Genomic DNA, 26682 nt, shown 5'->3' on the forward strand with positions numbered 1-26682 from the left:
AGCTGATAACTACCTCGCAACTTCAAGATGAACTCAAAAACGTTATCTTCAGTTAAAAACTGATAAAAATATATACTAGGTGCAGCCTTAAACATCAATTCACAGAATCAAAGCCCATGGGTTAGCCAGACCAGTACGATCCAAGCTAGCTCCTGTTACCCACTGTAATCATATTCAGAAGAACCTTGTAGACAATGTGAAACATAATTCAAAAATAGAAGGGCCAAGACTCTAACTGAAGCACTTTCCCAAAGCTAAAGTCTAGGGACCTCCAGGTTTGTCCACAACCCCCAATGCTTCTTTACCTCCTGGGCATCCCTGGCAGCCTTTGCGTCATCTTCATTGTAACGATTGCAGTTATACCTAAAAATAGGTTTGGTGGTGGGGGAGTGGTTTGGGGAGGAGGTGAGGTAGATGGTGAGGGAGAAGAAAAAATGGTTTCATTTCAGCTTCAATAGCAAAACAAAATAACAATGTATAATATTAACTTGACATGTCCATTTATAGCTTTCTTCACCAGTTTAGAAAGTTTCTTTTATGAAGCACCATGAACAGGCCTAAACAAAACTGAACATTCCTGTTGAAAGATTACTTGAATCCATTGATTCATTTCTTCCCCAGATCTACTAGCTGCACCAAGAGACTCAGTGTCTTCCTGTATAAGGCCAGATTAGTCAAGAGTTCTTCACTGCAACTTTCAGCATAAAACCCTTCCATTGATTTGGAGTAGGAATGTTTCCTCAATGGATGAGCGCTTTACCGGCCATATATTGAAAGCAATACCCTTACTACAGAGACCTTCAATCACTTATCTTGCCTAGATTCAAATCTGGACCACAGTGATAATAATAGCATTGCTCTATATTACATAACCCCGCACCCAAAACAATTCAAATCCTTGAACATACTAAAATTTTTCAATGTACAGGAGTGGTGTGACTGAAAGACTAACCAGGCAGATCCATGTGGCTCCCAGGGTCCAAGGCAGACCCAACAGAATTCCGCTTTACAATTCTGATTGCGACAAACCATATGATTGCACCCACCATCCTTTTCAATGGTCACATGGCATTTCGGACATTCCTGTTGAAACAGTTAAGGTATGTTAACAAAAAGCAAAGATCCAATAAATTTAAGTAACATACCCACTTGAGTTTAATATGGTAATGCTCTCTAATCAACTACATTCCGAGACCAATTAATTAGTAAACCACATCGAGAAATCAGTCCTCAAGTTAAGGACAGTGATTAGCAGTTAGATGGACTCAAGATATGCTCCAGTTATTATTTTACTTTAACAGCCCTTTATATCCTAAGTTTCATGAGAACAACATGCTTTCTGGGGAAGAAACAACATGTCTATTCTCGAACACTACTGTTCTGTACTTGATCTGAATTGGAACAGACTGTTGTTGATCAGTTTCCCTCAAGCCTTCCCAAGTGATAAAATGAGTACTTTACACCATTACAGCAGACAGATTGGAGTTTTAACTTACAGTTTGTGTACAGGACATAGTCTGCATCAATAGACATAGCATACAGGTATAAAACAAAGAACTGTAGCCCAGACCAATCATTTTTGTAAAATGCAGTTGTAATTATACAGAAGATTATTCAAGATGTTGTGGTTCTGTTCGCCGAGCTGGGAATTTGTCTTGCAAACGTTTCGTCCCCTGTCTAGGTGACATCCTCAGTGCTTGGGAGCCTCCTGTGAAGCGCTTCTGTGCTGTTTCCTCCGGCATTTATAGTGGCCTGTCTCTGCCGCTTCCGGTTGTCAGTTCGAGCTGTCCGCTGTAGTGGCCGGTATATTGGGTCCAGGTCGATGTGTTTGTTGATAGAGTCTGTGGATGAGTGCCATGCCTCTAGGAATTCCCTGGCTGTTCTCTGTTTGGCTTGCCCGATAATGGTAGTGTTGTCCCAGTCGAATTCATGTTGCTTGTCGTCTCTGTGTGTGGCTACTAAGGATAGCTGGTCGTGTCGTTTCGTGGCTAGTTGGTGTTCATGTATACGGATCGTTAACTGTCTTCCTGTTTGTCCGATGTAGTGTTTTCTGCAGTCCTTGCATGGGATTTTGTACACTACATTGGTTTTGCTCATGTTGGGTATCGGGTCCTTTGTTCTGGTGAGAACAAGAACTCACCAGAACAAAGGACCCGATACCCAACATGAGCAAAACTAATGTAGTGTACAAAATCCCATGCAAGGACTGCAGAAAACACGACATCGGACAAACAGGAAGACAGCTAACGATCCGTATACATGAACACCAACTAGCCACGAAACGACACGACCAGCTATCCTTAGTAGCCACACACAGAGACGACAAGCAACATGAATTCGACTGGGACAACACTACCATCATAGGGCAAGCCAAACAGAGAACAGCCAGGGAATTCCTAGAGACATGGCACTCATCCACAGATTCTATCAACAAACACATCGACCTGGACCCAATATACCGGCCACTACAGCGGACAGCTCGAACTGACAACCGGAAGCGGCAGAGACAGGCCACTATAAATGCCGGAGGAAACAGCACAGAAGCGCTTCACAGGAGGCTCCCAAGCACTGAGGATGTCACCAAGACAGGGGACGAAACGTTTGCAAGACAAATTCCCAGCTCGGCGAACAGAACCACAACAACGAGCACCCGAGCTACAAATCTTCTCCCAAACTTTGAATTATTCAAGATATTAAGGGACCATAGCAAGTTGGATTAACAATTAGTTAGGAGGAAACAGGCTATGAGTTAAGGTGTTGTGCACAGTGGTTGGATAAGGGCAGCAGCACTCTGAATAAAGAGCATACAGCACAGGGACATTTGCTTTGGCCCACCAAAACTTTGCCTTTCTAAACTAAAACCCTTTTACCTCAGCATGGTTTCATATCCCTTGAATCTGTCTTTTCACGTATCCATCAAGAGGCCTCTTAAATGTTGCTATTGTTATCTGCCTCCACCACCACCTCTGACAACACATTCCAGGCCTTTACCACTGTTAAAAAAAAACCTGCCTTTCACATCTTTTAAGTTAAACCTATGTGCCCCATTAACTGCCCTCGTAACTATACTGGGAAAAAGACTCCAACTATCCATACCTCTCAATTTTACATGCTTCCATCAGATTGCCCGTATTCCTTCAGCATTCAAGTAAAAAGATTACAAGCTTGTCCAATCTCTCTTCATAGCTAATACCCTCCAAACCAAAATACATCCTGGTAAATCATTTGTGTACCTTCTCCAAAGCTGCCACATCCTTCTGGTAGTGTAGCAACCAGAACTGTGCAAAACATTCCAAATTTGGCCTAAAGTTCTATACAACTGCAACATGACTTGCCAATTTTTATACTGTGCTCTGACTGATGAAGGCAAGCATGCTATATGCTTTCTGACCACTTGTGTTGACACTTTCAGGGAATGGTGAATCTGTACGCCTCGATCACTCAGTATGTTGATGCTATTAAAAGGATTCTACTATTTCCTGTATATTCCTCTCGTGCATTAAATCATCCAAAATACATATACATATATAAGACAACAGGGATCGCAGTACTGATCCCTGCAGTATACCACTGGTCATTCCAGTCAGAAAAATACCCTTTCACCCTTACTATCTTTTATGACCATACCAGGTCTGCATCCATCTCATCAGCCCACTGCAGATCCAACGTGACAGCACCTTTTGTATCAGAGTCAAAAAAAGTATGGTGCTGGAAAAGCACAGCGGGTCAGGCAGATCGGAGGAGCAGCAGAGTTGACGTTTTGGGCATTCCTGATGAAGGGCTTATACACGAAATGTCAACTCTCCTGCTCCTTGGATACTGCCTGACCTGTTGTGCTTTTTCAGCACCACACCGTTCAACTCTGATTCTCCAGCATCTGCAGTCCTCACTCTCCACTCTTCCTATCAGCCTGCCATGATGGACCTTGTCAAAGGCCTTGCTAAAGTCCTTATAGACAATAACGATCACCCCGCCTTCAATCATTTTTGTCACTTCCACAAAAATTCAAATTAAGAGTCAGACAGCATGGAAACAGACACTTCCATCCAACCAGTCCACACTCATCATGTTCCCAAACTAAACCTGCCCCTCCTGCCCATGCTCGGCCTCAATTCCTCCAAGCCTTTCCTGTCCATAAACTTGAGGGCAGAGTGGTGGATGTGACCTATATAGAATTCTGTAAGGAGTCTCACAAGGTTCACAGTAGACTGGTTAGCAAGGTTAGATGTCATGGAATACAGGGAGATCTAGCCATTTGGACACAGAACTGGCTCAAAAGGTGGTGGTAGAGGGCTGCTTTTCAGACTCTAAGCCGGTGACCAGCCATTTGCTACAAGAATCAGTGGTGGGTCCATGAATGGTTTGGATGTCAGCATAGGAGGTACAATAAGTTTGCAGGTGACACCAAAATTGGAGGTGTAGTGGACAGCAAAGGAGGTTATCTCAGAGTACAACAGGATCTTGACCAGATGGACCAACGGGTCGAGAAGTCGTTGATGGAGTTCAAGTTAAAAAAAACATGAGGTCCTGCATTTGGAAATGCAAATCAAGGCCAGACTTATACACTCCTGCCAGAGGAGTGTTGCTGAACAAAGAGACCTTGGAATGCAGGTACGTAGTTCCTTGAAAGTAGAGTCGCAGGTCGATAGGATAGAGATGAAAGCACTTGGTATGCTTGCCTTTATAGGTCTGTGCATTGAGTATAAGAGTTGGGAGGTCATGCTGTGGCTGTACAGCACATTGGATAGGCCACTTATGGAAGACTGCATTCCATTCTGGTTTCTCTACAATAGGAAGGATGTTGTGAAACTTGGAGGTTCAGAAAAGATTTACAAGAATGTTGCCAGGGTTGGAGTGTTTGAGTAGAAGAAGCTCCCTGCAGTGTCAAAGACTGAGGGGTGACCTTAGAGGTTTATAAAATTATGAAAGACATGAATAGGGTAAATAGACATGGTCTTTTCCCTGGGGTAGGGAAGTCCAAAATTAGAGGGCATAGGTTTAAGGTGAGAGGGGAAAGAATTAAAAGACACTTCAGGGGTAACTGCTTCACGCAGAGGATGGTGAATGTATGGAATGAGCTGGCAGAAGAAATGGTGGAGTCTGGTACAATTGCAACATTTCAAAGACATCTGGATGGGTATATGAATAGGTGGGGTTCACAGGGATATGGGCCAAATGCTGGCAAATTGGACTAGATTTATTTAGGATATCTGGTCAGCATGGATCAATTGGACCAAAGGGTCTGTTTCTGTGCCATACATCTATATAAAACTTATCCAAATGTCTTTTTAACGTTGTATTTGCATCTGCATCCACCACTTCCTCTGGCAGTTCATTCCATACATGAACCATGCTATTTTTTTAAAAATTGCTCCACATGTCTTTTTTTGACATCTTTCTCCTCTCACTTAAAACATATAAACCCCCCCCCCCCTCCCCCACTCTAGGGAATGACCCTCATCATTCACCTTATCAATACCACCCATGATTTTATAAACTTCAATAAGGTCACTCCTCAACCTCCTATGGTCTGGTGGAAAAACATTCCTGTCTATTTTTATATCTCAAACCCTCCATTCCTGGTAAATCTTTTCTGAACCCTCTCCAGTTTAATAATACCATTCCTATAACAGGAACCAGACCACACACAGTACTCCAGAAGAGGCCTCACAAACGACCTGTACAACCTCAACATGCCAACCCAACTCCCTATACTCAAAGGAGTAAGTAATGGAGGCCTCCACTCCGAAAACAACCCTCCACCACCCTGTCTCCTACCATAAAGCCAAATTTGTACCCAATTGGCAAGTTTGTCCTGAATCCCATGTGGTCTAACTTTACTAATTAGTCTACCATAAGGAATCTTGTCAAAGTGTTTACTTGGAGTTAAGTAAAGCATGTCTACTGCTCTGACCTTTTGATTACTTCATTAGAAAAGTTAAGTTTGAAAGACATGATTTTGCTCACACAAAACCCGTGCTGACTATCCCTAACATCAGTCCTTGCATCTCCAAATGCATGTAAATCCTATCTTCCAGGATCATCTACAACAACCTACCTATTACTGATGTCAGACTCACAGACCTATAGGTTTAGGCTTCTCCATACATCCTTTCTTAAAACACATTAGCGACTCTTCATTCCTCTGGTACTTCACCTGTGTTTATAGATGATAAAAATATTTCTGCTAAGACCATGGAAATTTCTCCCTAACTTGCCACTATGTTCTGGGATACATCTAATCAGTTCCTGAAGATTTATCTATCTTTATGTTTTCTAAGACCTCCAGTACTTCCACTTCTGTAATGTGAACAGTTGCCAAAACATCAATATTTATTTTCCCATATTCTCCAGCAAAACTGATGGGAGTATGCTCATTTAATATCTCTCCCATCTCCAAAGTATTCCTAAACAGCTCTGACTGTCTTCTTCAGCCTTATGTATGCCTCCTTTTCTCATTTTAACTAAGTTAGCAATTTCTCTAGTTATCCAAGATTCCCAAATCTTGCCACCCTTCCCTTTTTTCCCCCACAGGAACACGCTGGTTCTGAACTCTAAACAAGTGGACTTTAAAAGATTCCCACATTCCAGATATGGATTTACCCTCAAACAGCTGCCCTCAATCTGTATTCACCAGTTCCTGTCTAACATCAGTTTAGTTTTTCACAAGAGAACTACGCTTATCCTTATCAAGTAGTAAATTAAAATTTCCAGAATTATAGTCACTGTTCCCAAAATGCTCGCCCACTCAAACTTCAATCACCTAGCCAGTCTCACTCATCAATACCAGATCTAGCATGGCTCCTTGCATGGTTGGACTATTTACATATTGTTTCCAAAACAAAAGTCCTGAACACACCGAAAAAATTCTCTCCCATCCAAGCCCCATGGCACTAAGGGGTCCCAGTCAACATAGGGAAGTTAAAAATCACCAACTTCACTGTTGTTCTTACATTTTTCCATAATCTGTCCCTCTAGCACCTGCTGGCTGTTGAAAGGCCTGTACTACAACACTAAAGTGAATACACCCTTCCTATTCCTGAGCTCTCTACCCATATGGTGTTGCTGTATGAGCCTAAGGTGTGCTCCCTTAGTACAGCTGTGATACTGTCCCCATCAGTAATGCAACACCCCCAGCTCTTTTACATCCCTCTCTTTCATGCCTGAAACCTCTAAATCTCAACATTTAGCTGCCAGTCCTGTCCCTCTCTCAACCAAAACAAACAGATACATCATAGTTATATGCATTAATTCGAGCTTGAAGTCCATGTGCCTTACCAGTCATGTTCGTATTAAAACAAATACACCCCCGACCTTCAGTCCGGTCAGGTTCAGTAACCTCTTCCCATCTGACCTTCCTCTTAGCAAGTGAAATAGCTGAAGTCAGTCAGACTGAGTTACTGCTCTGGTCCCTTCCCCTGCCAAACTTGCTTTGCTTGGTCATCTCCTCTATTTACTAGATGTATCAGTAACTTTAAAAACAGCTAGAATTTACATGGCAATAATGAAATTATGGGCCTTAATGAGTAATTCTCAAGATCAAAAGGAGCTGCAAAAGATTATTGATAACATGTGGAATGGGGACATACGGTAAATGGAATAGATCATCAGTAATTGAAAGACTGATTGCAAGGTTTAAAAAGCAAACAGCAAGACATTGGAAATACGTGGGAAGGGGGTTTGGGGTTCAGGTTCATAAGACAATAAAAACAGCATCAAGTGAATAAACCACAAGACAGACAATAGATTACAGTTTGTTTTAAGAGGTGCAGAATCAGAAAGTCAAAAAATACTAACCTACATAAAACTTCAGAAATATCACGCATGGAAATGCACTAATGTGCAGTTTTAGAAACCACATTATACAAAGGATATTTAAGTAACAGCACAGATTCACTAGCATTCTGCCTCACTTATGAAATACAAAGACTGCACAAAAAAATTGCAATAATTTTCATTAGAATAGAGGAAACTAAGAGAAACATGATAAAGGTGCTCAGCATTACAAAATGATGTGGACGAGATGCAGAAACAAACTGATCACTGATGAAGGGTTCCAGGAAAAGGGATCACCAATGGAAGATTAGATCTAAGTGATTATGAAAAGGGGACATGAGAAACAGTTTTTCCCTCAGAGAGGTAAGACACTGGAATGGTCTACCAAATGTTAGACAAAAAAAGAGTGTCAACATTTAAGAATATGGTTGATGGGTGGCTGAAATAGAATGAAGGGATACAGTGACAAAGTCAGCATTAGAATTAACATTATGGCTGAAGTGAAAAACACAGGCTGCTTGAGGTGAATGACCAGCTTCCATGTTATATCTATTTAGTTAGAAGTTTAAAGTAATCACTTTCAGGAACAATTATAGTGTTCACTCAGCTGATGCTCAAATACACAGTGAATTAAAACTAAACAAACTACTATTGTGTAATGTTATTTTTCATTGTGAAAATGGCAACCAGTTACCATTAAAACAGTTGTTTTTGGCTCTTTGTGTGAGCATGTTAAGCCACTTAAGTGATCCTGGAGTATAGCCTTGAATCAAGCTCCCACAACACTTGTAATCCCTCTCTTAAACTCAATTAATCTTTGATCCTGCTGTTGTTGGCTCATTTGCAGGTATCTGGACACCCAAGTGCAACTTGTGGAGCCTGTGAAACATGCCTGTCAATTGCAGTTTAATCTATCATGATTTCTGACATTATCCTATGGAGTGCTACCTAACTCATCAGAAGTCACAATCATTTAGGCACTAGGTATAAAGAAGTTAGTATACACAGCTGCTTTCCACCAAAGACACATACTGCAAATAACCTGATCTCACATGGAAAATAGTTATTGAATCATATGAAACTAAACAGGAGAGGTGGCAAGCAGAGAGAACACAGGAAGCACAGAGATGGAGACCATCAGCACACCTTTTGTCCTTAGCTATACAGATAAGGCTACTTTTATTGTTCATAGTTTTGTACTACTGATCCAGTTAACTTCATACTAAATGTAAATTCGATCGTTGTTCACAAACTGAGATCACACAAGGAATTTCGATGGATGAGACACAATTGCTCCAAGGACAGAAGCCTGAAAGTAAGAACTGATAAAAATACATCCAAAATGCACTTGTGGCAATGTCAATCTCTTGTAGGTGAATACAAATAGTAAGAGAAGGCTTCTCTGTAATTCTTCAGCAATGCTCCGGCACATAAGTCATTCAATTGCATATGGTGCTAAGTTCCCGGAGGTTTCTGGTCTACCTTAGTGTTTGCTGCAATCCAATTGGAAGTTTCACTGTCATCATCACACTTCTTAATCCACTTCTTCAACCACTACAAAGAAGAAAACGTTATGTGATTTCTGCAGTTAATAACTACACAAGAGGCAGCTCACCTAAAAATATATCAATTGCAGGTAATTTGGAAATACTTAAGCTAAAATGGAGATCAGTACACCCCAAGTAATTGACAAACTATTTGAGACATTTCTTAAATTTTCACACACCAGTTTTTGTTCTCCATGTCATGCTGTCAGAGAAAATTATTTATTCCTTGGACTCTGCCAGTGTTATGAGGGATTTAGATACTACAGTATCTCAGGGTGATTTTCTGCCTGCGTTAGAAGCACTGGGCTCCATGGGACACTTGGCAAAAGTCAGCCCATGGAAACATGGGATTCTAACTGTAGCATCTGCAAATGCAATGTGGCTTCTCCTGTTCACAATATTAATATAACAGTGTCATGTACTTCTACAGAAAATCAATACGCCTCAAATAGATTGTCCTGTCGATGTTCAACGGATATTAGCTCATCCATTCTCTCTTCATTGCCGACACTGGTTGATCCAACTGTTTTCAACTGCACATGGGCCTGATTTACAAATCTCTGTCCAGACCTTATATCACCTCGTTTGCACAATCGATCTTTTTGATACGTTTCACAAGGCTGATGTTTTTACAACACAGATGTTGCATCAGCACAATTAGTCATTGCCACTCTTCAGGGGCTGTGAGAAACATGGCAACGTAAGGGAGAGAAATCATGAGTCCCATGCTGCTCGTGGCCTGAACACATCAGTTCTGTCCCTGTCCAAAGTGCAGCAGCACCAGCACCAGCACACCCCATCCCCCAGCTCTGCTTCTTTCCCCCGTAGACTCTTCCACCGAATCCTGTTGCTTTATCATTGGTTTTATTTCACTTTCACCAAAGTATTTAGATTGCAAGAATTTATTGATGATTGAATACATGTAGCAGTCTCTCACCTTGCATTTAACAGGATCATGCCAATTCTCAGCACAGTTGAAGCTATAAATTAAACAAAAGTTATTTAATATTTGTGTGACTCAGACCTCAGTTCAGGTAGCTCAAGACAACGAGTAACAGAGAATGGCACTTAGGTAGAAATTTGTGCTATGCACACTTACCAGAACTGCCGCCCACATTTACAGCGAACAGGTTTTGCATCAGGATACTGGACTTTAATAACATGGTGACAGTCAGGGGCAGGGCACCATTTTAACAGTCGATTGCACTGTGATGGAAAAGCATAACTGTTGGTGTCTCAGTCAAAAAAACACAGGCACAGTTATGAGAAGGTGGCACAACACAGGTTCCAGTCAGACCCAATCATTATCCAATGACGTTTCTGTTGCTTGAATTATGATATATACATAAACAGCGACCCCTCCTTAATATTGCAAACCTCCAGCTAATGCCATATTGCAAAATGATTAAAAATCCACATTAAACTTATTTAGAAGAACGTTTTGAATTTCCATTTCACTAGTTTGGCAGCCAATGCTTTCAATGAACACCTTTACATCAAAGTTCCATGCTTACAACTTTCACACACATTATTCATTTTGAGTAACAAAAAAAAATACCTCTACAAAACTGTTGGTTATTAAATGCTGGTACTTCAACTTGACTTTGGAATCTGTGATCAAACGCCTAGAGAAAATAAATAGACATATTTCTTGATTAAACTAACAATGTACTGGAAGGAAAAGGTAGTCATTCATAGTGGAAGCAACGTAACGCAACCATAGCCTGCATTCTTACTGTTTCATTGCTCAATCACTATGACAGTGATGTCTGGGTGTAGTGGGGTTGGGTGGGAGACAAGGAGGAGGAGAAGGAGACAGGATAGAAAGAGAGGGCTTGCGACTGGAGAAGGTAAGCTTTTGTATGTTCTTTATACAAAAAAATCTTTGCAGTGTGATTACTGATAAATGGACAAATGAATCATCTTTCTGTGGGAGATAAATATTTTGCAATCAGGAATTATACACATTTTTTCTGAGAGAGCTTTAGATAAACTAAATGCTCTCCTCACTTGCACTGAACTTGTCACAATGACAGCCAAACACGGACAGAAAGCAAAAGTCTATGTATTTTAATATTAAATAGTGAGGACTCTAATGTTTGCTATAAAAGTGAGACTAATCATAAATTAGGATGCAAACAATGCATTATGAATGCAATATACTTTATTGGGTTTGTCATAACAAAAACAGGTACATTACAAATAGAGTCCCACCTTCAGCCTGAAACAGTTAAAAGGGATGAGAGTTCATTCAACTTCAAAACATGACCCCACTTCTTCAGAAATAAACAGTTTGCAATTTATCAGAAGTGAAACACAAAATACATCAAGGTAGATGCACTTCACCATGGCTGTCATTCAACTGAAATGTTATGTAAATAGAACATGCAGAAACAAGATGACTGTTAGCTTGTATATACATAAAGTACAATGAACTCAGATCAATCAGAAGCCAGTTGCTCAACCCTACTTTGTAAGCCAATTACACACTACAGAAATTGCAAATGTTAGATAAGGTTAGCGTGAAGCACAAGCACTGCTATGGCCCTATCTCTGCACTGCAAGTTCTGTAATTCAGTGTTAATCATTTCAGAACTGCAAAAAGTCATTAATTCTTTTGAAGTTCATCACAGAGGCAGTGCTGCAGGAGAGAATTGAGTGATTTGAGTCAGAATCCTATAGCACAGAGACAGGCCTTTGGGCCAAACTGCACCATACCAACCAAAATGTCCACCCATGTTAACCCCATTTCCCTGCACTTGGCCCATATCTTTCTATTCCTTTCTTATCCATGTATTTCTCCGAATGCCTTTTAAATGTTGTTAATGTACCCGCCTCCACCACTTGCGCCGCCAGCTCATTCCATATGCGTACCACCCTCTGTTTAAAAAAAAAACGACACCCCTCAGGTTCCCTTTTACTCTTTCCCCTCTAACCTTAACCTGGTGCCCTCTAGTGCATTCACCCTATCCATACCTCTCATGATCTTACACACTTCTAAGGTCCGCCCTCCGTCTCCTATGCTCAAAAGAAAAATGTGCCAATCCAAATACTAAACACTGTCAAAGCACAACTTTGCCTCAAACATAAAGGAAGCTTAATAGGTGGGTTGGTATTAAACCCCTGGTCCAAAATGGCACACTGATGCAGGACAAGCTCAGAAAGCACACGAAAGAAAAAGCAGTTAAACTTATCTAGCAGAGAAATCAAACTCTGCAGCACTGGACAGAGGAAAACATTTCAAGGAGATGACCGTATTTCAGTCATTATTCTCAGGCAGAATCAAAGACTTTGAAAACACATTTCAGACCTATCACCTCTGCTACCCAGAAGGACAGTGGCACAGGCAGCATCAAATGAAAATGCCCTTTTAAGCCAAAGACTGCCCTGATATGGAACAATAATGCCATTCCCTCATTCACTGGATCAAAAACCCTAGGATTCTCACCACAACAGCATTGTGGATGCACCTATACCAGATGGTTTGAAAACATGACTGTGAGCTGTTGCAAGAGCAGTTATTCATTTGCACTACTCAATTGCCTGACAATGAGAGTGTCTCACTGACACCACTTGACAATCAATTGCATTATCATGACTGAATTCCCCCACTGTTAACACCCTGGGGGCTACTATAGACCAGCCATATAAATATTGTGGCTACAAGAGTAGATCAAAGGCCAGTTTAGACTACTGTCTAAACGGTGAGAAAATTCATAAAGCCAAAGTACAAAAGGATCTGGGAGTGCTAGTCGAAGATTCTCTAAAAGGTAAACATGCAGGTTGAATCCATGATTAAGAAAGCAAATGCAATGTTGTCATTTATCTCAAGAGGGTTGGAATATAAAAGCACTGTTGTGCTACTGAGACTTTATAAAGCTCTGGTTAGGCCCCATTTGGAGTACTGTGGGCCCCACACCTCAGGAGGGACATACTGGCACTGGAGTGTGTTCAGTGAAGATTCACACGGATGATCCCTGGAATGGTAGGTCTAACATACGAGGAACGGCTGAGGATCCTGGGATGGTACTCATTGGAGTTTAGAAGATTAAGGGGAGATCTAATAGAAACTTACAAAACAATACATGGCTTGGAGAGGGTAGAGGGTGGACGCTAAGAAATTGTTTCCGTTAGAGAGGGAGACTACGACCCATGGGCACAGCCTTAAAATTAGAGGGGGCCAATTCAGAACAGAAATGCGGAGACATTTCTTCAGCCAGAGAGTGGTGGGCCTGTGGAATTCATTGCCGCAGAGTGCAGTGGAGGCCAGGACGCTAAATGTCTTCAAGGCAGAGATTGACAAATTCTTGATGTCACAAGGAATTAAGGGCTACGGGGAGAATGCGGGTAAGTGGAGTTGAAATGCCCATCAGCCATGATTAAATGGAGGAATGGACTCGATGGGCCGAATGGCCTTACTTCCACTCCTATGTCTTATGGTCTTATGGGAATCTTACAGTATGCAACTAATCTGACTCTCAAAACCTGTCCACCACATGTAAGGCAGAATTCAGGAGTGTGACGTAAAACTCCCCAAATGAGTGCAGCTCCAACAACACTTAAGCAGCTCAATACCAACAAGGACAAAGATGCCTTCTTCATTGGCTCCCATCCACAAACATTAATTCCCTCCAACATCAACACAACAATGGCAGCTTATACATCACCCACAACATGCAGTGCAGAAATTCACCAAAGATCCTTAGACAATACCTTTGTGACGCCTGCCATCTAGAAGGCTAAGGGCAATAGATACTTGGGAACACCATCGTAAGTTCTCCTCTAAGCCACTCTCTACCTAACTTGGAAATACAATCCTCATTTTTTTTTAATGTAGCTGGGTCAAAAAAAAAATGGGACACCCTCCCAAATGATATTGTGGGTCTACCTACACTAAATGGAGTTCATCCATTCACAAAAGGCAGCACATCACCGTCTCAAATTTAAATCAGGATGGGCAATAGACACTCACTCAGCCAATGAAGCATACATCCAAAATATATTTTAAAGTGTGATGGGCAATAAATGTTAGCCCTTTCATTGAGGCCCAGGAACTATTTAAAACTGCGAAGAGTTTCCAGCAGAGAAACAGCTTACTTATTCCAATTGATCCATCCAGTGTTTAGGTTAACTTGAGCTTACTCCTGGCCTAGCAGCTTTCCTTTCTTTTTCATGTTTTTCAAGTGTTCTTCCACATAATACAAATTGAATTTGCACCTAATCATAACCGATGCATAATTTCATTAACATAGTGCCAGCTCTTCCTTAAAGTGAAGTTGGGCAGCTGAGTTTTAACTGATTTCTTGAATGGTGAGAGCTTAGAAAGTCAGAGTCATCCAGCACAGAAACAAACCCTTCAGCCCAGCTCGCCCATGCCAACCAATTTCTCCAAACTAAACTAGTCCCATTTATCTGCATTATATGGTCCGTATTGCTCAAAACCTTTCCTATTCATGGAGCTGTCCAAATGTCTTCTAAATGTTTACAAGTTTTAAACAGTATCTGAGAAGCCCAGAGGGGTCTAGGTGTCCTTGTTTACAAGTCATTTGAAAACTAGCATGCAAATGCAGAAAGCATTCAAAAGGCAAACAACATGACAGTCTTTATCACAACAGAATGAACATAGGAATAAAATGTGCAAGGAAATATATACTTTTCCTAGAGGGAGTGCAGCAGAGGTTCACCAGATTGATTCCTGGAATGATTGGATTACCCAGTCAGGAGAGATTGGAGAGACTGGGCCTGTATTCTCAGAAGTTCGAAGCATGAGATGATTGTTTAAAAACTTATCATACCAAAATGACTTATAGAAGTCTTAAAGGGATACGCAAGCTATATATAGAAACAATGCTACCCCTAGCTATTGGATTGAGAATATCATCATAAAAGGCAAGCCCTTTAGGACTGAAACGAGGAGCACCTTGTTACAGTCATAGACTTATACAGCGCAGACACAGACCCTTTGGCCCAAGTCACCTGGGCCAACCAGACATCCCAATTTGACCTGGTCCCATTTGCCAGCATTTGGCCCATATCTCTCTAAACCTTTCCTATTCATACACCCATCCAGATGCCTTTTAAATGTTGTAATTGTACCAGCCTTTACTACTTCCTCTGTCAGCTCGTTCCATATAGGCACTATCCTGTGTGTTACCCCTCAGGTTCTTTTTAAAGCTTTCCGCTCTCATCTTAAACCTATGCTTTGGACTTCTCCACCAGAGGAAAAAAGACCTTGGCTATTCACCCTATCCATGCCCCTCACGATTTTATAAATCTCTATAAAATCACCTCTCAGTCTTCAACAGGTCAGGGAAGATCACACTAACCTAGTCAGCTTCTCCCTATAACTCAAACTCTCCAATGCTGACAAAATGCTTGTAAATCTTTGCTGAACCCTCTCAAATTTAAACAACATCTTTCCTATAGAAAGATAACTAGAATTGCAGGCACCAGTCTAAACATTCAGTTATAGGGTGATCAATCTTTGGAATTCTCTATCCCAGAAGAATGTAAATTACTGTTGTGGTTCTGTTCGCCGAGCTGGGAATTTGTGTTGCAGACGTTTCGTCCCCTGTCTAGGTGACATCCTCAGTGCTTGGGAGCCTCCTGTGAAGCACTTCTGTGATCTTTCCTCCGGCATTTATAGTGGTTTGAATCTGCCACTTCTAGTTGTCAGTTCCAGCTGTCCGCTGCAGTGGTTGGTATATTGGGTCCAGGTTGATGTGCTTATTGATTGAATCTGTGGATGAGTGCCATGCCTTTCGGAATTCCCTGGCTGTTCTCTGTTTGGCTTGTCCTATAATAGTAGCGTTGTCCCAGTCAAATTCATGTTGCTTGTCATCTGCGTGTGAGACTACTAAGGATAGCTGGTCGTGTCGTTTCGTGGTTGGTTGGTGTTCATGAACATGGATGTTCATTCGCAAACTTTGAATGTAATTTACTAAATTCAACAGAGATTGTTCATCGTTAACATCAAAGGGATATGGACATGGTGCAGGCACTGAGGTACATGATCAGCTATGAGGTAGAATGAAAGAGCATGCTCAAGGGACTGAATGGCCTACACCTGCTGTGTTCCTAATGTACCAATGCCATCTTTGATTAGCAGTGCTGCTCCCCCACCTAACTTCCTATTGCACTTGAATGACATACACACCTCAGTATTCAGGATCCAACTCTGGTCATCCTGAAACCATGTCTCTCCAAAATGGCTGTAAGATAGTGTTCATTTACTTCAATGAGCGTTATCAGTCTGTATCTGAATGCACTTAGCTTTTAAAATAAGTCTTTAGTTTTGTCTTCTTGTAAGTCTTGACTACTACTGTATCCCTAGATTTGTTTCCATGCAGAGTCCTGGGCTATTGATGCACCTATCTTGAGCAGCTGCTTTATAGTAAACTCCTTTTTAAAATGCAAATACCAGATTCCTTTTGATACAGGTAAATGCTTCTCAGAAACTACACAATCTGTTATAGAATTATGCTAACATTTCTATTCTAGACCTAATGCAGTGCTCCAGGAGTCCAACACATGTTGGAGGAATAGTACCTCATTTTGTGCTTCGGTAATGATAGCCTTCAGGATTCAGCATCTTGTTCCACAAACTTCAGACTGTGAACACTGTCCGCCACTTTAATTAGACCCCATCCCAAAAGGTATTTGTTTGTCTGGGTTTGCTCCCATAAGACCTAACCTATTTTCTACTTTTCAAATATATTCGGCATCAATATCTGTCCTACACTAGATTAGGAAACCCTTTAACTTTTGCTTTAGGAACCCTCCATCGGTTCCAGTTGCTCTCCCCCCTCCCAGTCAACAGCATAAATATATCATTTTTCAGCCACCTTCAGTTCTGAGAAAGTGTTCCATTGAATTCAAAACATTAACTGATTCGCTATCTTCCAGTGTTGTCAGAGTTCCCCCAGGACTGCTTCTATTTCAGATCTCTTGCATCTGCACTTTGCTTTCATTAACTAAACGAAGGGACAGGCATGCTAAGCAAATCCAAGATGGTGTGGGAAGTGGTCAACATGTACAAGGAACAAAGCATGCAGTATGGTTTGTCAAACAGTAGAATGCATTAATCTCTGTATTGTTTGGTTCAAAGCTGCTAATGAACTCTACAATGTCAGCAAAACTTCACTCCTTACTGAATTGACAGTTATTGTGCAGAAATGAATAGATTTCATCCTAACCCTTGCATTCTCACCTACACAATAGTCACTAAACAAAAATAATCGAGAAAATATAAAGTTTCATTTGTCAAAAATGATTTCTAGCAGTCAATGAGATTACTTGTTTGTGTATGTCATTCCTTCATTGTGGTCATTAAAATATGCATCAAAAATTGACTAGATGCTAAGACCTGGATGACAACTGTAGGAAAGTTATTTCCCAGTAACTATTTATACACTGCACAACCAAAAAAAAAACTTAAAATAACCAATACAGTACATGAATATAAATTCGCACAGACTGCAAATAGCTATGGAAGCAAATTAATGAGCTACAGGCTGTAAGGTTGCTGCCCTCATGAAGTATATGGAATAAAGACATTTGACAAAATTACACAAGTCCAGCTGATTATCTGTCACGCAAACTGTACAAATGTCTGGGCTCTACTTCCAAAGTCTGAAGTACTTGGGTAGCAGCTTACTTTGGTTTTGAAACTACTCCAAATACACAAACTACTTTTATGATGTCACAAATAAAAGTAGCTCAATAAAGTCTTCAACACTGGTGACCTCAAAACCGACTCCTTTTGGCACTAAAACTCCCTCCTCCAGAGGGAGTTTCCCTCCTCCAGAGGGAGTTTTTTTGTACCCACACTGACAAGGCAGGTTCAAGGTCTACCTCACATGAAGGGATAGAACCACTGACAACTCAAAACCCTCACTGCTGTCCTGAAGTGTCAGCTTAAATTGCATTGAGTTCTTACAATGAGGTCCAAGCCACAACAGGACTGTGGCAAATGTGAATAAACAAAGTTAACATTTATAATTTATATAAATGCAAATGTGATCAAATCAAACCAAATAAGCAAAAAAAAAACAAGCTTGATAGCAGCGATGCCTTCCATCATGTTACCCATGCTAACATTCAGCCAGCAGCACTGTATGAGTGATACCCTGTGGTGGCGTTGTCCAATTCCTATTTTAAGGAGTTTTCCTTTGTGTCAAAGCCAATATATATCCCTCAACCAACATTACAGAAACAGAAAAGCTGTTTATCATATCATTGTTTTTGGAAGTTTGCTGAGCACAAATTGGCCGACATGATTCCCACATTACAATTGGGACTATGCTTCATTCGCCATTAAACCAATTTTGCATTGCCCTGAGATCATGAAAGGCAATATATATTTGCAAGCTCTTCTGCTTATTAACAAAAAGGTTTCATACATTAGTAATGAAGTTAGATAAAATTAGAGTGTTATAGGTATTTGTCAGGATGCACCAAGTCAAAAGAATGATAAAAACAAATTATGGAAGCAAAAAGATAGATTGAAATCATCAATCTCTACATTTTACCAAAGAAATGACCACCCTCACTACATCCCCACCTACCTTCTGGAGAACAAAATCTCTTTGGTGACCTCTAATTACAAGAATCAGTAACCATATTCCCACTGGTTTAGGATCATGGCAACTGTACTTAATTATCCCTCTGTTTAGTGTACTGGCACTAATGTGAAAAAAATACTTAAGTTACTGCTGCTTAATATTCTCTTAACTCCAATAACATGACGACTACAACTGTCATTTCCCATTTGCACACAAAACAATCTTTCCAAGCATGATCTAAATTCAAATGAATCATGCCTGGAACTAGACAGTTTGGTGTCTTAGGAAAGTGAATGCAGTACTTTACATCATTTCACTTCCCTGAAATTCTAGCCATACATCCCCAGAGTTAGATTCTTTTCCTGAGCTGTATGTTAATGGAAATAGTTATCAGGTATTAAAAAAACTCACATAACTGTGTTGTCATCGACGAGGATATCACAGCCGTGAGCTGGGCATGATATAGTCTGCAAGAAAACAAAATCAGAACAAATGATGCTGTTAATGCAGTCCGACTCAAAACGTTCAGTTCCAGTGAAGAGGAGACAAATATGACACAAATACATACCTGCCCCATACCTTCTTCTATGATCTTTGTAGTTAAGTATTCATTCCAGCACTGCATACAGAATTTGTGACCACACTCTAAGCCTGTGAAGTACTGCAACAAGCAAGAAATTTAAAAAACAGATTGCCAGTGTAATTATTTGATGCAATTAGCATCCAAGAATATTTCAACAATATTAAATCACATGCAAAACTTTAACACAACATAGCAAAATACAACACGTGATGTCTTGCGCGGATGCACAGGCTGCTGAGTCCTACTCGCTGTTATTTATTTTTATGTTTTCCCCTACTGAATACATTAGACATTAGTGAATAAATCTGAAGCTAAGACATAAAGATCTAACCTGTAAGGATCTTGAAATCCATGCAAGTCAATGGCAAGGGATTTTTATTTATATATTTCATTGCGTGAGACTCCATAGGGCAGTGGCAAAACTCCCACTGCCCTGCAGGCACAGCAACACAAAACCAACATGAAGCGCATCATTTTGCCCCTTCCACAACAAAATGGTAAGACCTCAAGCCTGTCCCCAGAGGCAAAGGCACCCCTCCAACAATTCCATAGGGCACAGCATACAAAGGGGAAACACGGACACTTATGAAATATGAAGGCTTAATGATTGCTCAAATTCATCATTATATTCAATATTTAAACAAAACGTTTGTTTCTCATAATTACATACCAACTTCAACAATATTTCCTCATTCCAGGAACTCTGCGTTCAACAGCCCTACTGTTCAGCGTATATTACCTTTCCACTATTTCACATGTTGTAAACTACACCCAGCATTGACCTGCCCATTTCATTAAACTATTTATGGCCCCTTGAAATGAATTGCATTTATCTTCAGTTTACAAAGTCTTTAAGCAGCAAGCTCTGACATAATGACTCTATCCTAACCAGTTACATAAATGGAAACTGAAGTGGTTCCAGAATCATACTCTGGCAGACTCAGCCACATTCAACTATTAAGAAATCACCTATTTACTTTATTTTGCCAGTTATGCCTAACTAGATGATTATATCCCCATTTACGTCCTGGGCCTCTCCATACCAGCACCGAAGGACATCTATTCTCAATGGATTGCAGCAACTCAAGAAAGTAGGTTACAACCACCTGCTCAAGGGAAATTAGGAATGGACAATAAATGCAGGCCTTGCCAGCTTTGTTTATGCCCCAACACAAAAAAAAAGACAATCAATACATAAAACAAGTTTTATGACTAATAAATTAGAAATTGATGAAATAATGAGCAGCATCTGCCCCTCACCACCCCCAACCCCCTCAGGTCTTTCTCAGGTATTCAATAATCTCCTTCTGACTTGAGGATTGTGCAGTTTGTCTGCAGTGAAGGAAAGAATAAATGACCAGCAGCTTCCTGGCTTATATCTTACTTGTTTAGAAAAGACAGTTATAAGAACCTTTTTACCTTATGAACTAAACTATTTTCCCCCAAAGTCCTGACAAGGTGGATGCCTCAGTAGACAACTGTCCATTAGGGTTGAACCAGTGCTAATTCAAAGGCTATTCAACTGTTACCTTAGCATCAATCTCAAACAGGGGACATTTAGAATCAGATTAACCCTTGGGCAGTGCAGTGGTCCTTCTGAAGATAAGGGAATTCAAGTCTTCTGGGAGAAAAAGAGACAGAAAAGGACCTTAATCAACTTTTTTGCTTGGTGGAATCACAATATTGAGAATTACGGAGTGACTATCCCAAATGCAAAACAACAGTAGACTTCACATTGGCACAAAGTTGTTGCAAAAATCTTTTATAAATTTTCCAATCTGGAATAGTACCTGTTGTTATGTAACAATTGAATCTCCAGAAGAAAACACATTCAGTAAAATTGATCCATCTGTACCTCACTGACACATTTGGACAACTGACACTGCTGGTTTTCAATTTATTATGGTATCAGAAATCTGGGAAATTGCAATTTGGTGCATGCTGGCTATTGCACATTCATATCTCGTTTAGTGGACTTCATAAATATTATTAGGTCAGTCCCATTAATCAAACTTAACCATTATTAAAAGTGAAATATGATATTTTAAAAACATAAAATGCGTTGGTGAGAGGATTGAACAGCAGCTAATAGTTGCCCCGAATGCTAAACTAATACAGCAACCAACTATATTAAGTTCAGCTAAGTCTGCCCATCTAATTGGTCTACTTTAGAACATAAGAACTAAGCACTGGAGTAGAATTGAGCCCCTCCAACTTGTTCAATATGATTAAAGCTGATCTCATCTCAACTCCACCCTCCTGCCTACTCTCCACAAACATAGATTTTAAATCTATCTCCTCCTAAAAGCTTTTTATTTGAGTCCATGAACTTGGAGATACTGAATTCCACAGGTTCATGACCCTTTAAAATAATTAATTCCTTTATATCTATTGAAGCCGGCTACCCCTCATTCTAACTTACTGCATGAGGAACCATTCTTTCTACAGCTACTTTGCCCAGCCGCTTTAAAATCTTATATCTCCTCTTATGCTTCTAAGTTCCAAAGAATATAGGCTTAAATGACTCACTCTTTATTAGGCAAACCCCTCAGCCCTGGGACCAATGAAGTGAACCTCCTCTGAATGGCTTCTAATGCTACGAAATCCTTCCTCAAATGAGGAGATCAAAATTATACATCAAACCCAATGTTGTCTCACTAACACCTTCTACAGTTGCAGCAAAACTTCCCTATTTTTATACTCTATTCCTTCAGCAATACATGCCAGAGCTCAATTTGCCCTCGTTACCTGATGTACCTTCACCCTAGATTTCTGCAATTCATGCACAACAGTACCCAGATCCTTTTGCACTGAAGCACTGTGAAGTTTCTTTCTATTTTAGATAATAAATTGCCTTTCCAACCAAAATGGATAACCTCACACGTCCATGTTAAACTCCATCTGCCAACATTTGGCCCATTTACTTAACCTACCAATTTCCACTTTAAAATTTCTTATTTCTTCACTACAACTTACTTTTCTACCTTTGTTAGTATAATTTGTAAATTTGGCTACAGTATTTTTCATGTCCACATCAAAATCATTAATACAGATTGCAAATAATTGGGGCCAAGAACCAAATCTTGCTGCAGCTCCTAGTTACAACTTTTCATTCAGAAGACACATTCAGGTTAGTCAAATTCAAGCTTGGATACAGCTAATAATACTACACCCAATCCCCTGTGATCTTATCTTGTATTAATCTTTAGCACAGCGCCTTATCAAATGTCTTCTGAAAGTCCAACTATACTACACCAACAGGACTCCCATTACCTTATTTGTTAGTTACATTTTTAACAAACTCTAACAAATAAGTCAAATACAACCAACCCTTCATATAATCATGCTGACTAATGGATTGCATTTTAACTTTCCAAACTCCCCGTTACTACTACTTTAATAATAGCTTCTAGCAATTTTACGACAGATTGTGGGCGGCACGATGGTTAGCACTGCTGCCTCACAGCACCAGAGACCTGGGTTCAATTCCCACCTCAGGTGACTCTGTGTGGAGTTTGCACATTCTCCCCATCAATGTCTGTGTGGGTTTCCTGCGGGTGCTCCGGTTTCCTCCCACAGTCCAAAAATGTGCAGGTTAGGTAAATTGGCCATGCTAAATTGCCTATAGTGTTAGGTGAAGGGGTAAATGTAGGGAATGGGTCTGGGTGGGTTGCGCTTCGGCGGGTCGGTGTGGACTTGTTGAGCCGAAGGGCCTGTTTCCACACAAAGTAATCTAATCTAAATGGTAGATAGTTTCTTTGTCTTTCGCCTTTTTTTGAAAAAAGTGCATCATATTAGCATTTTTACAATTCCACTTAAACTTTTCCACAGCATCCTGAAATGTTGGAATATTATAGCCAATGGATCCACTATCTGTGCTACCATTTCCTTCAAGACGCTAGGATGTGGGCCATAAGGATGAATCTGCCTTCTAACTCAATAGCTGGCTTAGTGCTTTTTCGCTAGATATGATGGTTCAGTTCCTCCTTTTCTATAATCTCTACAATAAGTGGTAGTATTGTGATGGTACAATGCCCTCCACAATGGAAACAGAGGCAAAATATTGATTTAGTATCACCACCATTTTTGTGTTCCTCACTATTAACTCCCTAGTTTTATCCTCCAAGTGACCAACATTCACTTTAACCATTCCTACCTTTTTTTATATATTTGGAAGCTTTTGCTATCTGTGGACAGCACTAATTTGAATGTTTGTATCTTGGACAACATATTCAAAACAACTTGATCTTGGACTCCCAAGTAATTAGTCAAATTAACCAATTAAAAAACATATATAATAAATACAAACCCAGTGGCAAATAAAGGGTTAACAAGGCCATTAAAGTGAACAGATGACATTAAATCTCCTAAATTAATTGCACTGGGCAGACCTTTGTTTATTCAACTTTAAGAAGTGACCAGATTATTGCTGAGAAACAATCCTAATTCACTCCTCATAATTTCAATTTGCTGTCATTCAGAATAATTCAGTATTGCAAATCTGCAGTCATTTGGCACAGATCCACAAGGTGACTACATGTGGGGACTCTGTGTTGCAGAGGTAAAGTACCTACCTCTGGACCGAGAGGCCGGATACAAGTATACAAGTCCCACCTGTTCCAGAGTTGTGTAATAACATCTCTGAATAGTTTGGTTAGAAAAATACAATAAAATAAAACAAAGGTGACTACTCATTTATTGTAATTCTCTCCTGCTTATCAATTAAAAATACAATAGCAAACTGCAGAGGCTGGTCTGCCACTGTGGATCTACATAACATAGACTAACTAATAAAGTTAGGTCACAGGCGATTCAGCACGAATTTGCCAAATGGATATATTATTGGTTTGACGGATGGACAAAGAGTGGTGGTTGAGGGCTGCTTTTCAGAATAGAGGCCTATCAGCGATGTTCCAGAGACCAGTTCTAGATCCTCTATTGTTTGTCATTTATATTAACCATCTGTTTGAGAATGCAGAAGGCACGGTTAGTAAGTTTGCACATGGCACCTAAACTGGTGGCATAGTTAACAGTGAAGAACACTGAGAATACAAAGTGATCTTGATCAAACGGGTCAATGGGCTGAAAAAAATGGCAGATGGAGTTCAATGTGGATAAATGCAAGGTATTGCATTTTAGGACAAGGGTGGAGCTTATACAATTAGTGGTAGGATCTTGGGTAATGTTGGAGAACAGAGGGACCTAGAGGTTCAGGTACATAAATCTTTGAAGTTTGTGTCACATATAGACAGGGTGATTGAAAATGCACTTAGCAAGCTTGCCTTCACTGCTCAACCCTGAGCGTACAGGAATTGGGACATTATGTTGAAGGTGTACAGGACATTGGCTATGCCTCTTCTGGAATACAGTGTTCAATTCTGGTCACCCAGTTATAGGAAGGATATTAAGCTGGAGAGGGTTCAGAAGAGATTTACCAGAATGTTGCCAGGAATGGAAGGTTTGAGATATAAAGAAAGGCTGAACAGTCTGGTACTTATAGGGAGGTTGAGAGGTGACCTTGTAGAGATTTCTAACATCATGAGGGGTATAATTAATGGCGGTTGTCTTTTCCCAAGGATGGGGATATTTCAAGACTAGAGGCGATATTTTTAAAGAGAAAAGGAGAGAGATTTCAAAAAGACATAAGGGCTCAATTTTTTTTAAAAACTGAGGGTGGTTCGCATGTGGAATGAACTTCCTGAGGAAATGATGAGTGTGGATACAATTACAACATTTAAAAGACACTTGTGTAAGTGCATGAATAGGGAAGGCTTGGAAAAGATATGGGCCAGGAGCAGGCAGGTGGCGCTAGTTTAGTTTGGGATTATGTTCAGCATGGACTGGTTAGACTGAAGATCTGTTTCCATGCAGTATGGCTCTATAACAAGATTTCACTCACTGAAACTGCAAAGTGAAAATGGATAGAATGGAATAGTTTGTAATGTGTCAAAATTGGCAGTTAATATAACTAACCCACAGCTACACTTATGAAAGATTCTTGGAACTTTTTAATAGGGTGCACATATTCTTAATAAAATATCTGCTAACAATGAACGAACATCTAAGAGAACCCTGGTTGAAAACAAAAAAGGTAAGACAATTCCTTGATTCTCAAAAACCCACATCTTTCAAAAGTGTAGCTGTGGGGTTAGTTATATTAACTGCCAATTTTGACACATTACAAACTATTCCATTCTATCCATTTTCACTTTGCAGTTTCAGTGAGTGAAATCTTGTTATAGAGCCATACTGCATGGAAACAGATCTTCAGTCTAACCAGTCCATGCTGAACATAATCCCAAACTAAACTAGCGCCACCTGCCTGCTCCTGGCCCATATCTTTTCCAAGCCTTCCCTATTCATGCACTTACACAAGTGTCTTTTAAATGTTGTAATTGTATCCACACTCATCATTTCCTCAGGAAGTTCATTCCACACGCGAACCACCCTCTGCAAGCTAAGTAATCCCTCTCTAAATAAAATAAACAAACTAGTTAGACACAAGTTCTCTACAGTTATAACTAGCTAATAAGGAAGTCGCAAGGGTTGTCTGTCACTTGAAGAAACTCCACAGAACCAGGTGCTCTTTCTGGTGAGAATCAAGTTAGAGGCCAACATCCAAAACTTTTGAAAACTTTTTCAAAAAGGGAAATAAAAATGATTCGAGAAATTGCTGAATAGAAACAACAAAGTCCAAAGAATTTTGTGTGTCAACATGTGCATTAAACACTAACAAAGAATGCATACTTAATGGAACAAACTGGTTGGTAACTTTTCAGTTGTTCATTTCCTACAAAATAAAAATCAACCTCAAAAACTAAAGCCATTTTACAAGGACAGGATAAATAATGGAAATTGGCATACCTCTGCACACTGTACCATCTTCCGAACTCAAATCAACAGACTTTTGATCACTGAACTAGGATCATTAAATGTTGCTGCTTTAAAAATGCTATCATGCAAATGACTTGGAAGTGATGAACACAAGAGCATGTGATGTTGAAATGTCTAATGATAATTCTTACCAGGTTACAAAATGCAGAAACTATTCACCAAACTCTCTTTTATTCCAGTTACATAGTTGAAGAGGTAAATTGTTCACACCTATTGTAATCACTTTCAGATATGCATAAAGTAAATTGGGGAAAAATGCGAGGAACTGGGATATGCTTTTGGTAATAAGGTTGTCTCTAAACAAAACAAAAAGGTCATG

The 26682-nt window shown here is 40.1% G+C and overlaps 1 protein-coding gene across 1 annotated transcript in view; it reads right to left on the reverse strand.

Annotated features, from left to right (window-relative positions):
- The window catches only part of LOC140458361 (E3 ubiquitin-protein ligase ARIH1), a 76595-nt gene that overhangs the window by 17616 nt on the left and 32297 nt on the right, over positions 1-26682 (reverse strand). Inside the window, exons 4-11 of the mRNA XM_072552793.1 lie at positions 19455-19547; positions 19298-19353; positions 10882-10948; positions 10423-10529; positions 10261-10303; positions 9259-9330; positions 953-1083; positions 306-363 (exon numbers count right to left, since the gene is read on the reverse strand). Of these exons, the coding sequence (XP_072408894.1) occupies positions 306-363; positions 953-1083; positions 9259-9330; positions 10261-10303; positions 10423-10529; positions 10882-10948; positions 19298-19353; positions 19455-19547 (627 nt within the window). The remainder of the gene's footprint in view (positions 1-305; positions 364-952; positions 1084-9258; positions 9331-10260; positions 10304-10422; positions 10530-10881; positions 10949-19297; positions 19354-19454; positions 19548-26682) is intronic.

The sequence above is a fragment of the Chiloscyllium punctatum genome, chromosome 33, assembly GCF_047496795.1.
Source record: "Chiloscyllium punctatum isolate Juve2018m chromosome 33, sChiPun1.3, whole genome shotgun sequence".
NCBI lineage: Eukaryota > Metazoa > Chordata > Chondrichthyes > Orectolobiformes > Hemiscylliidae > Chiloscyllium > Chiloscyllium punctatum.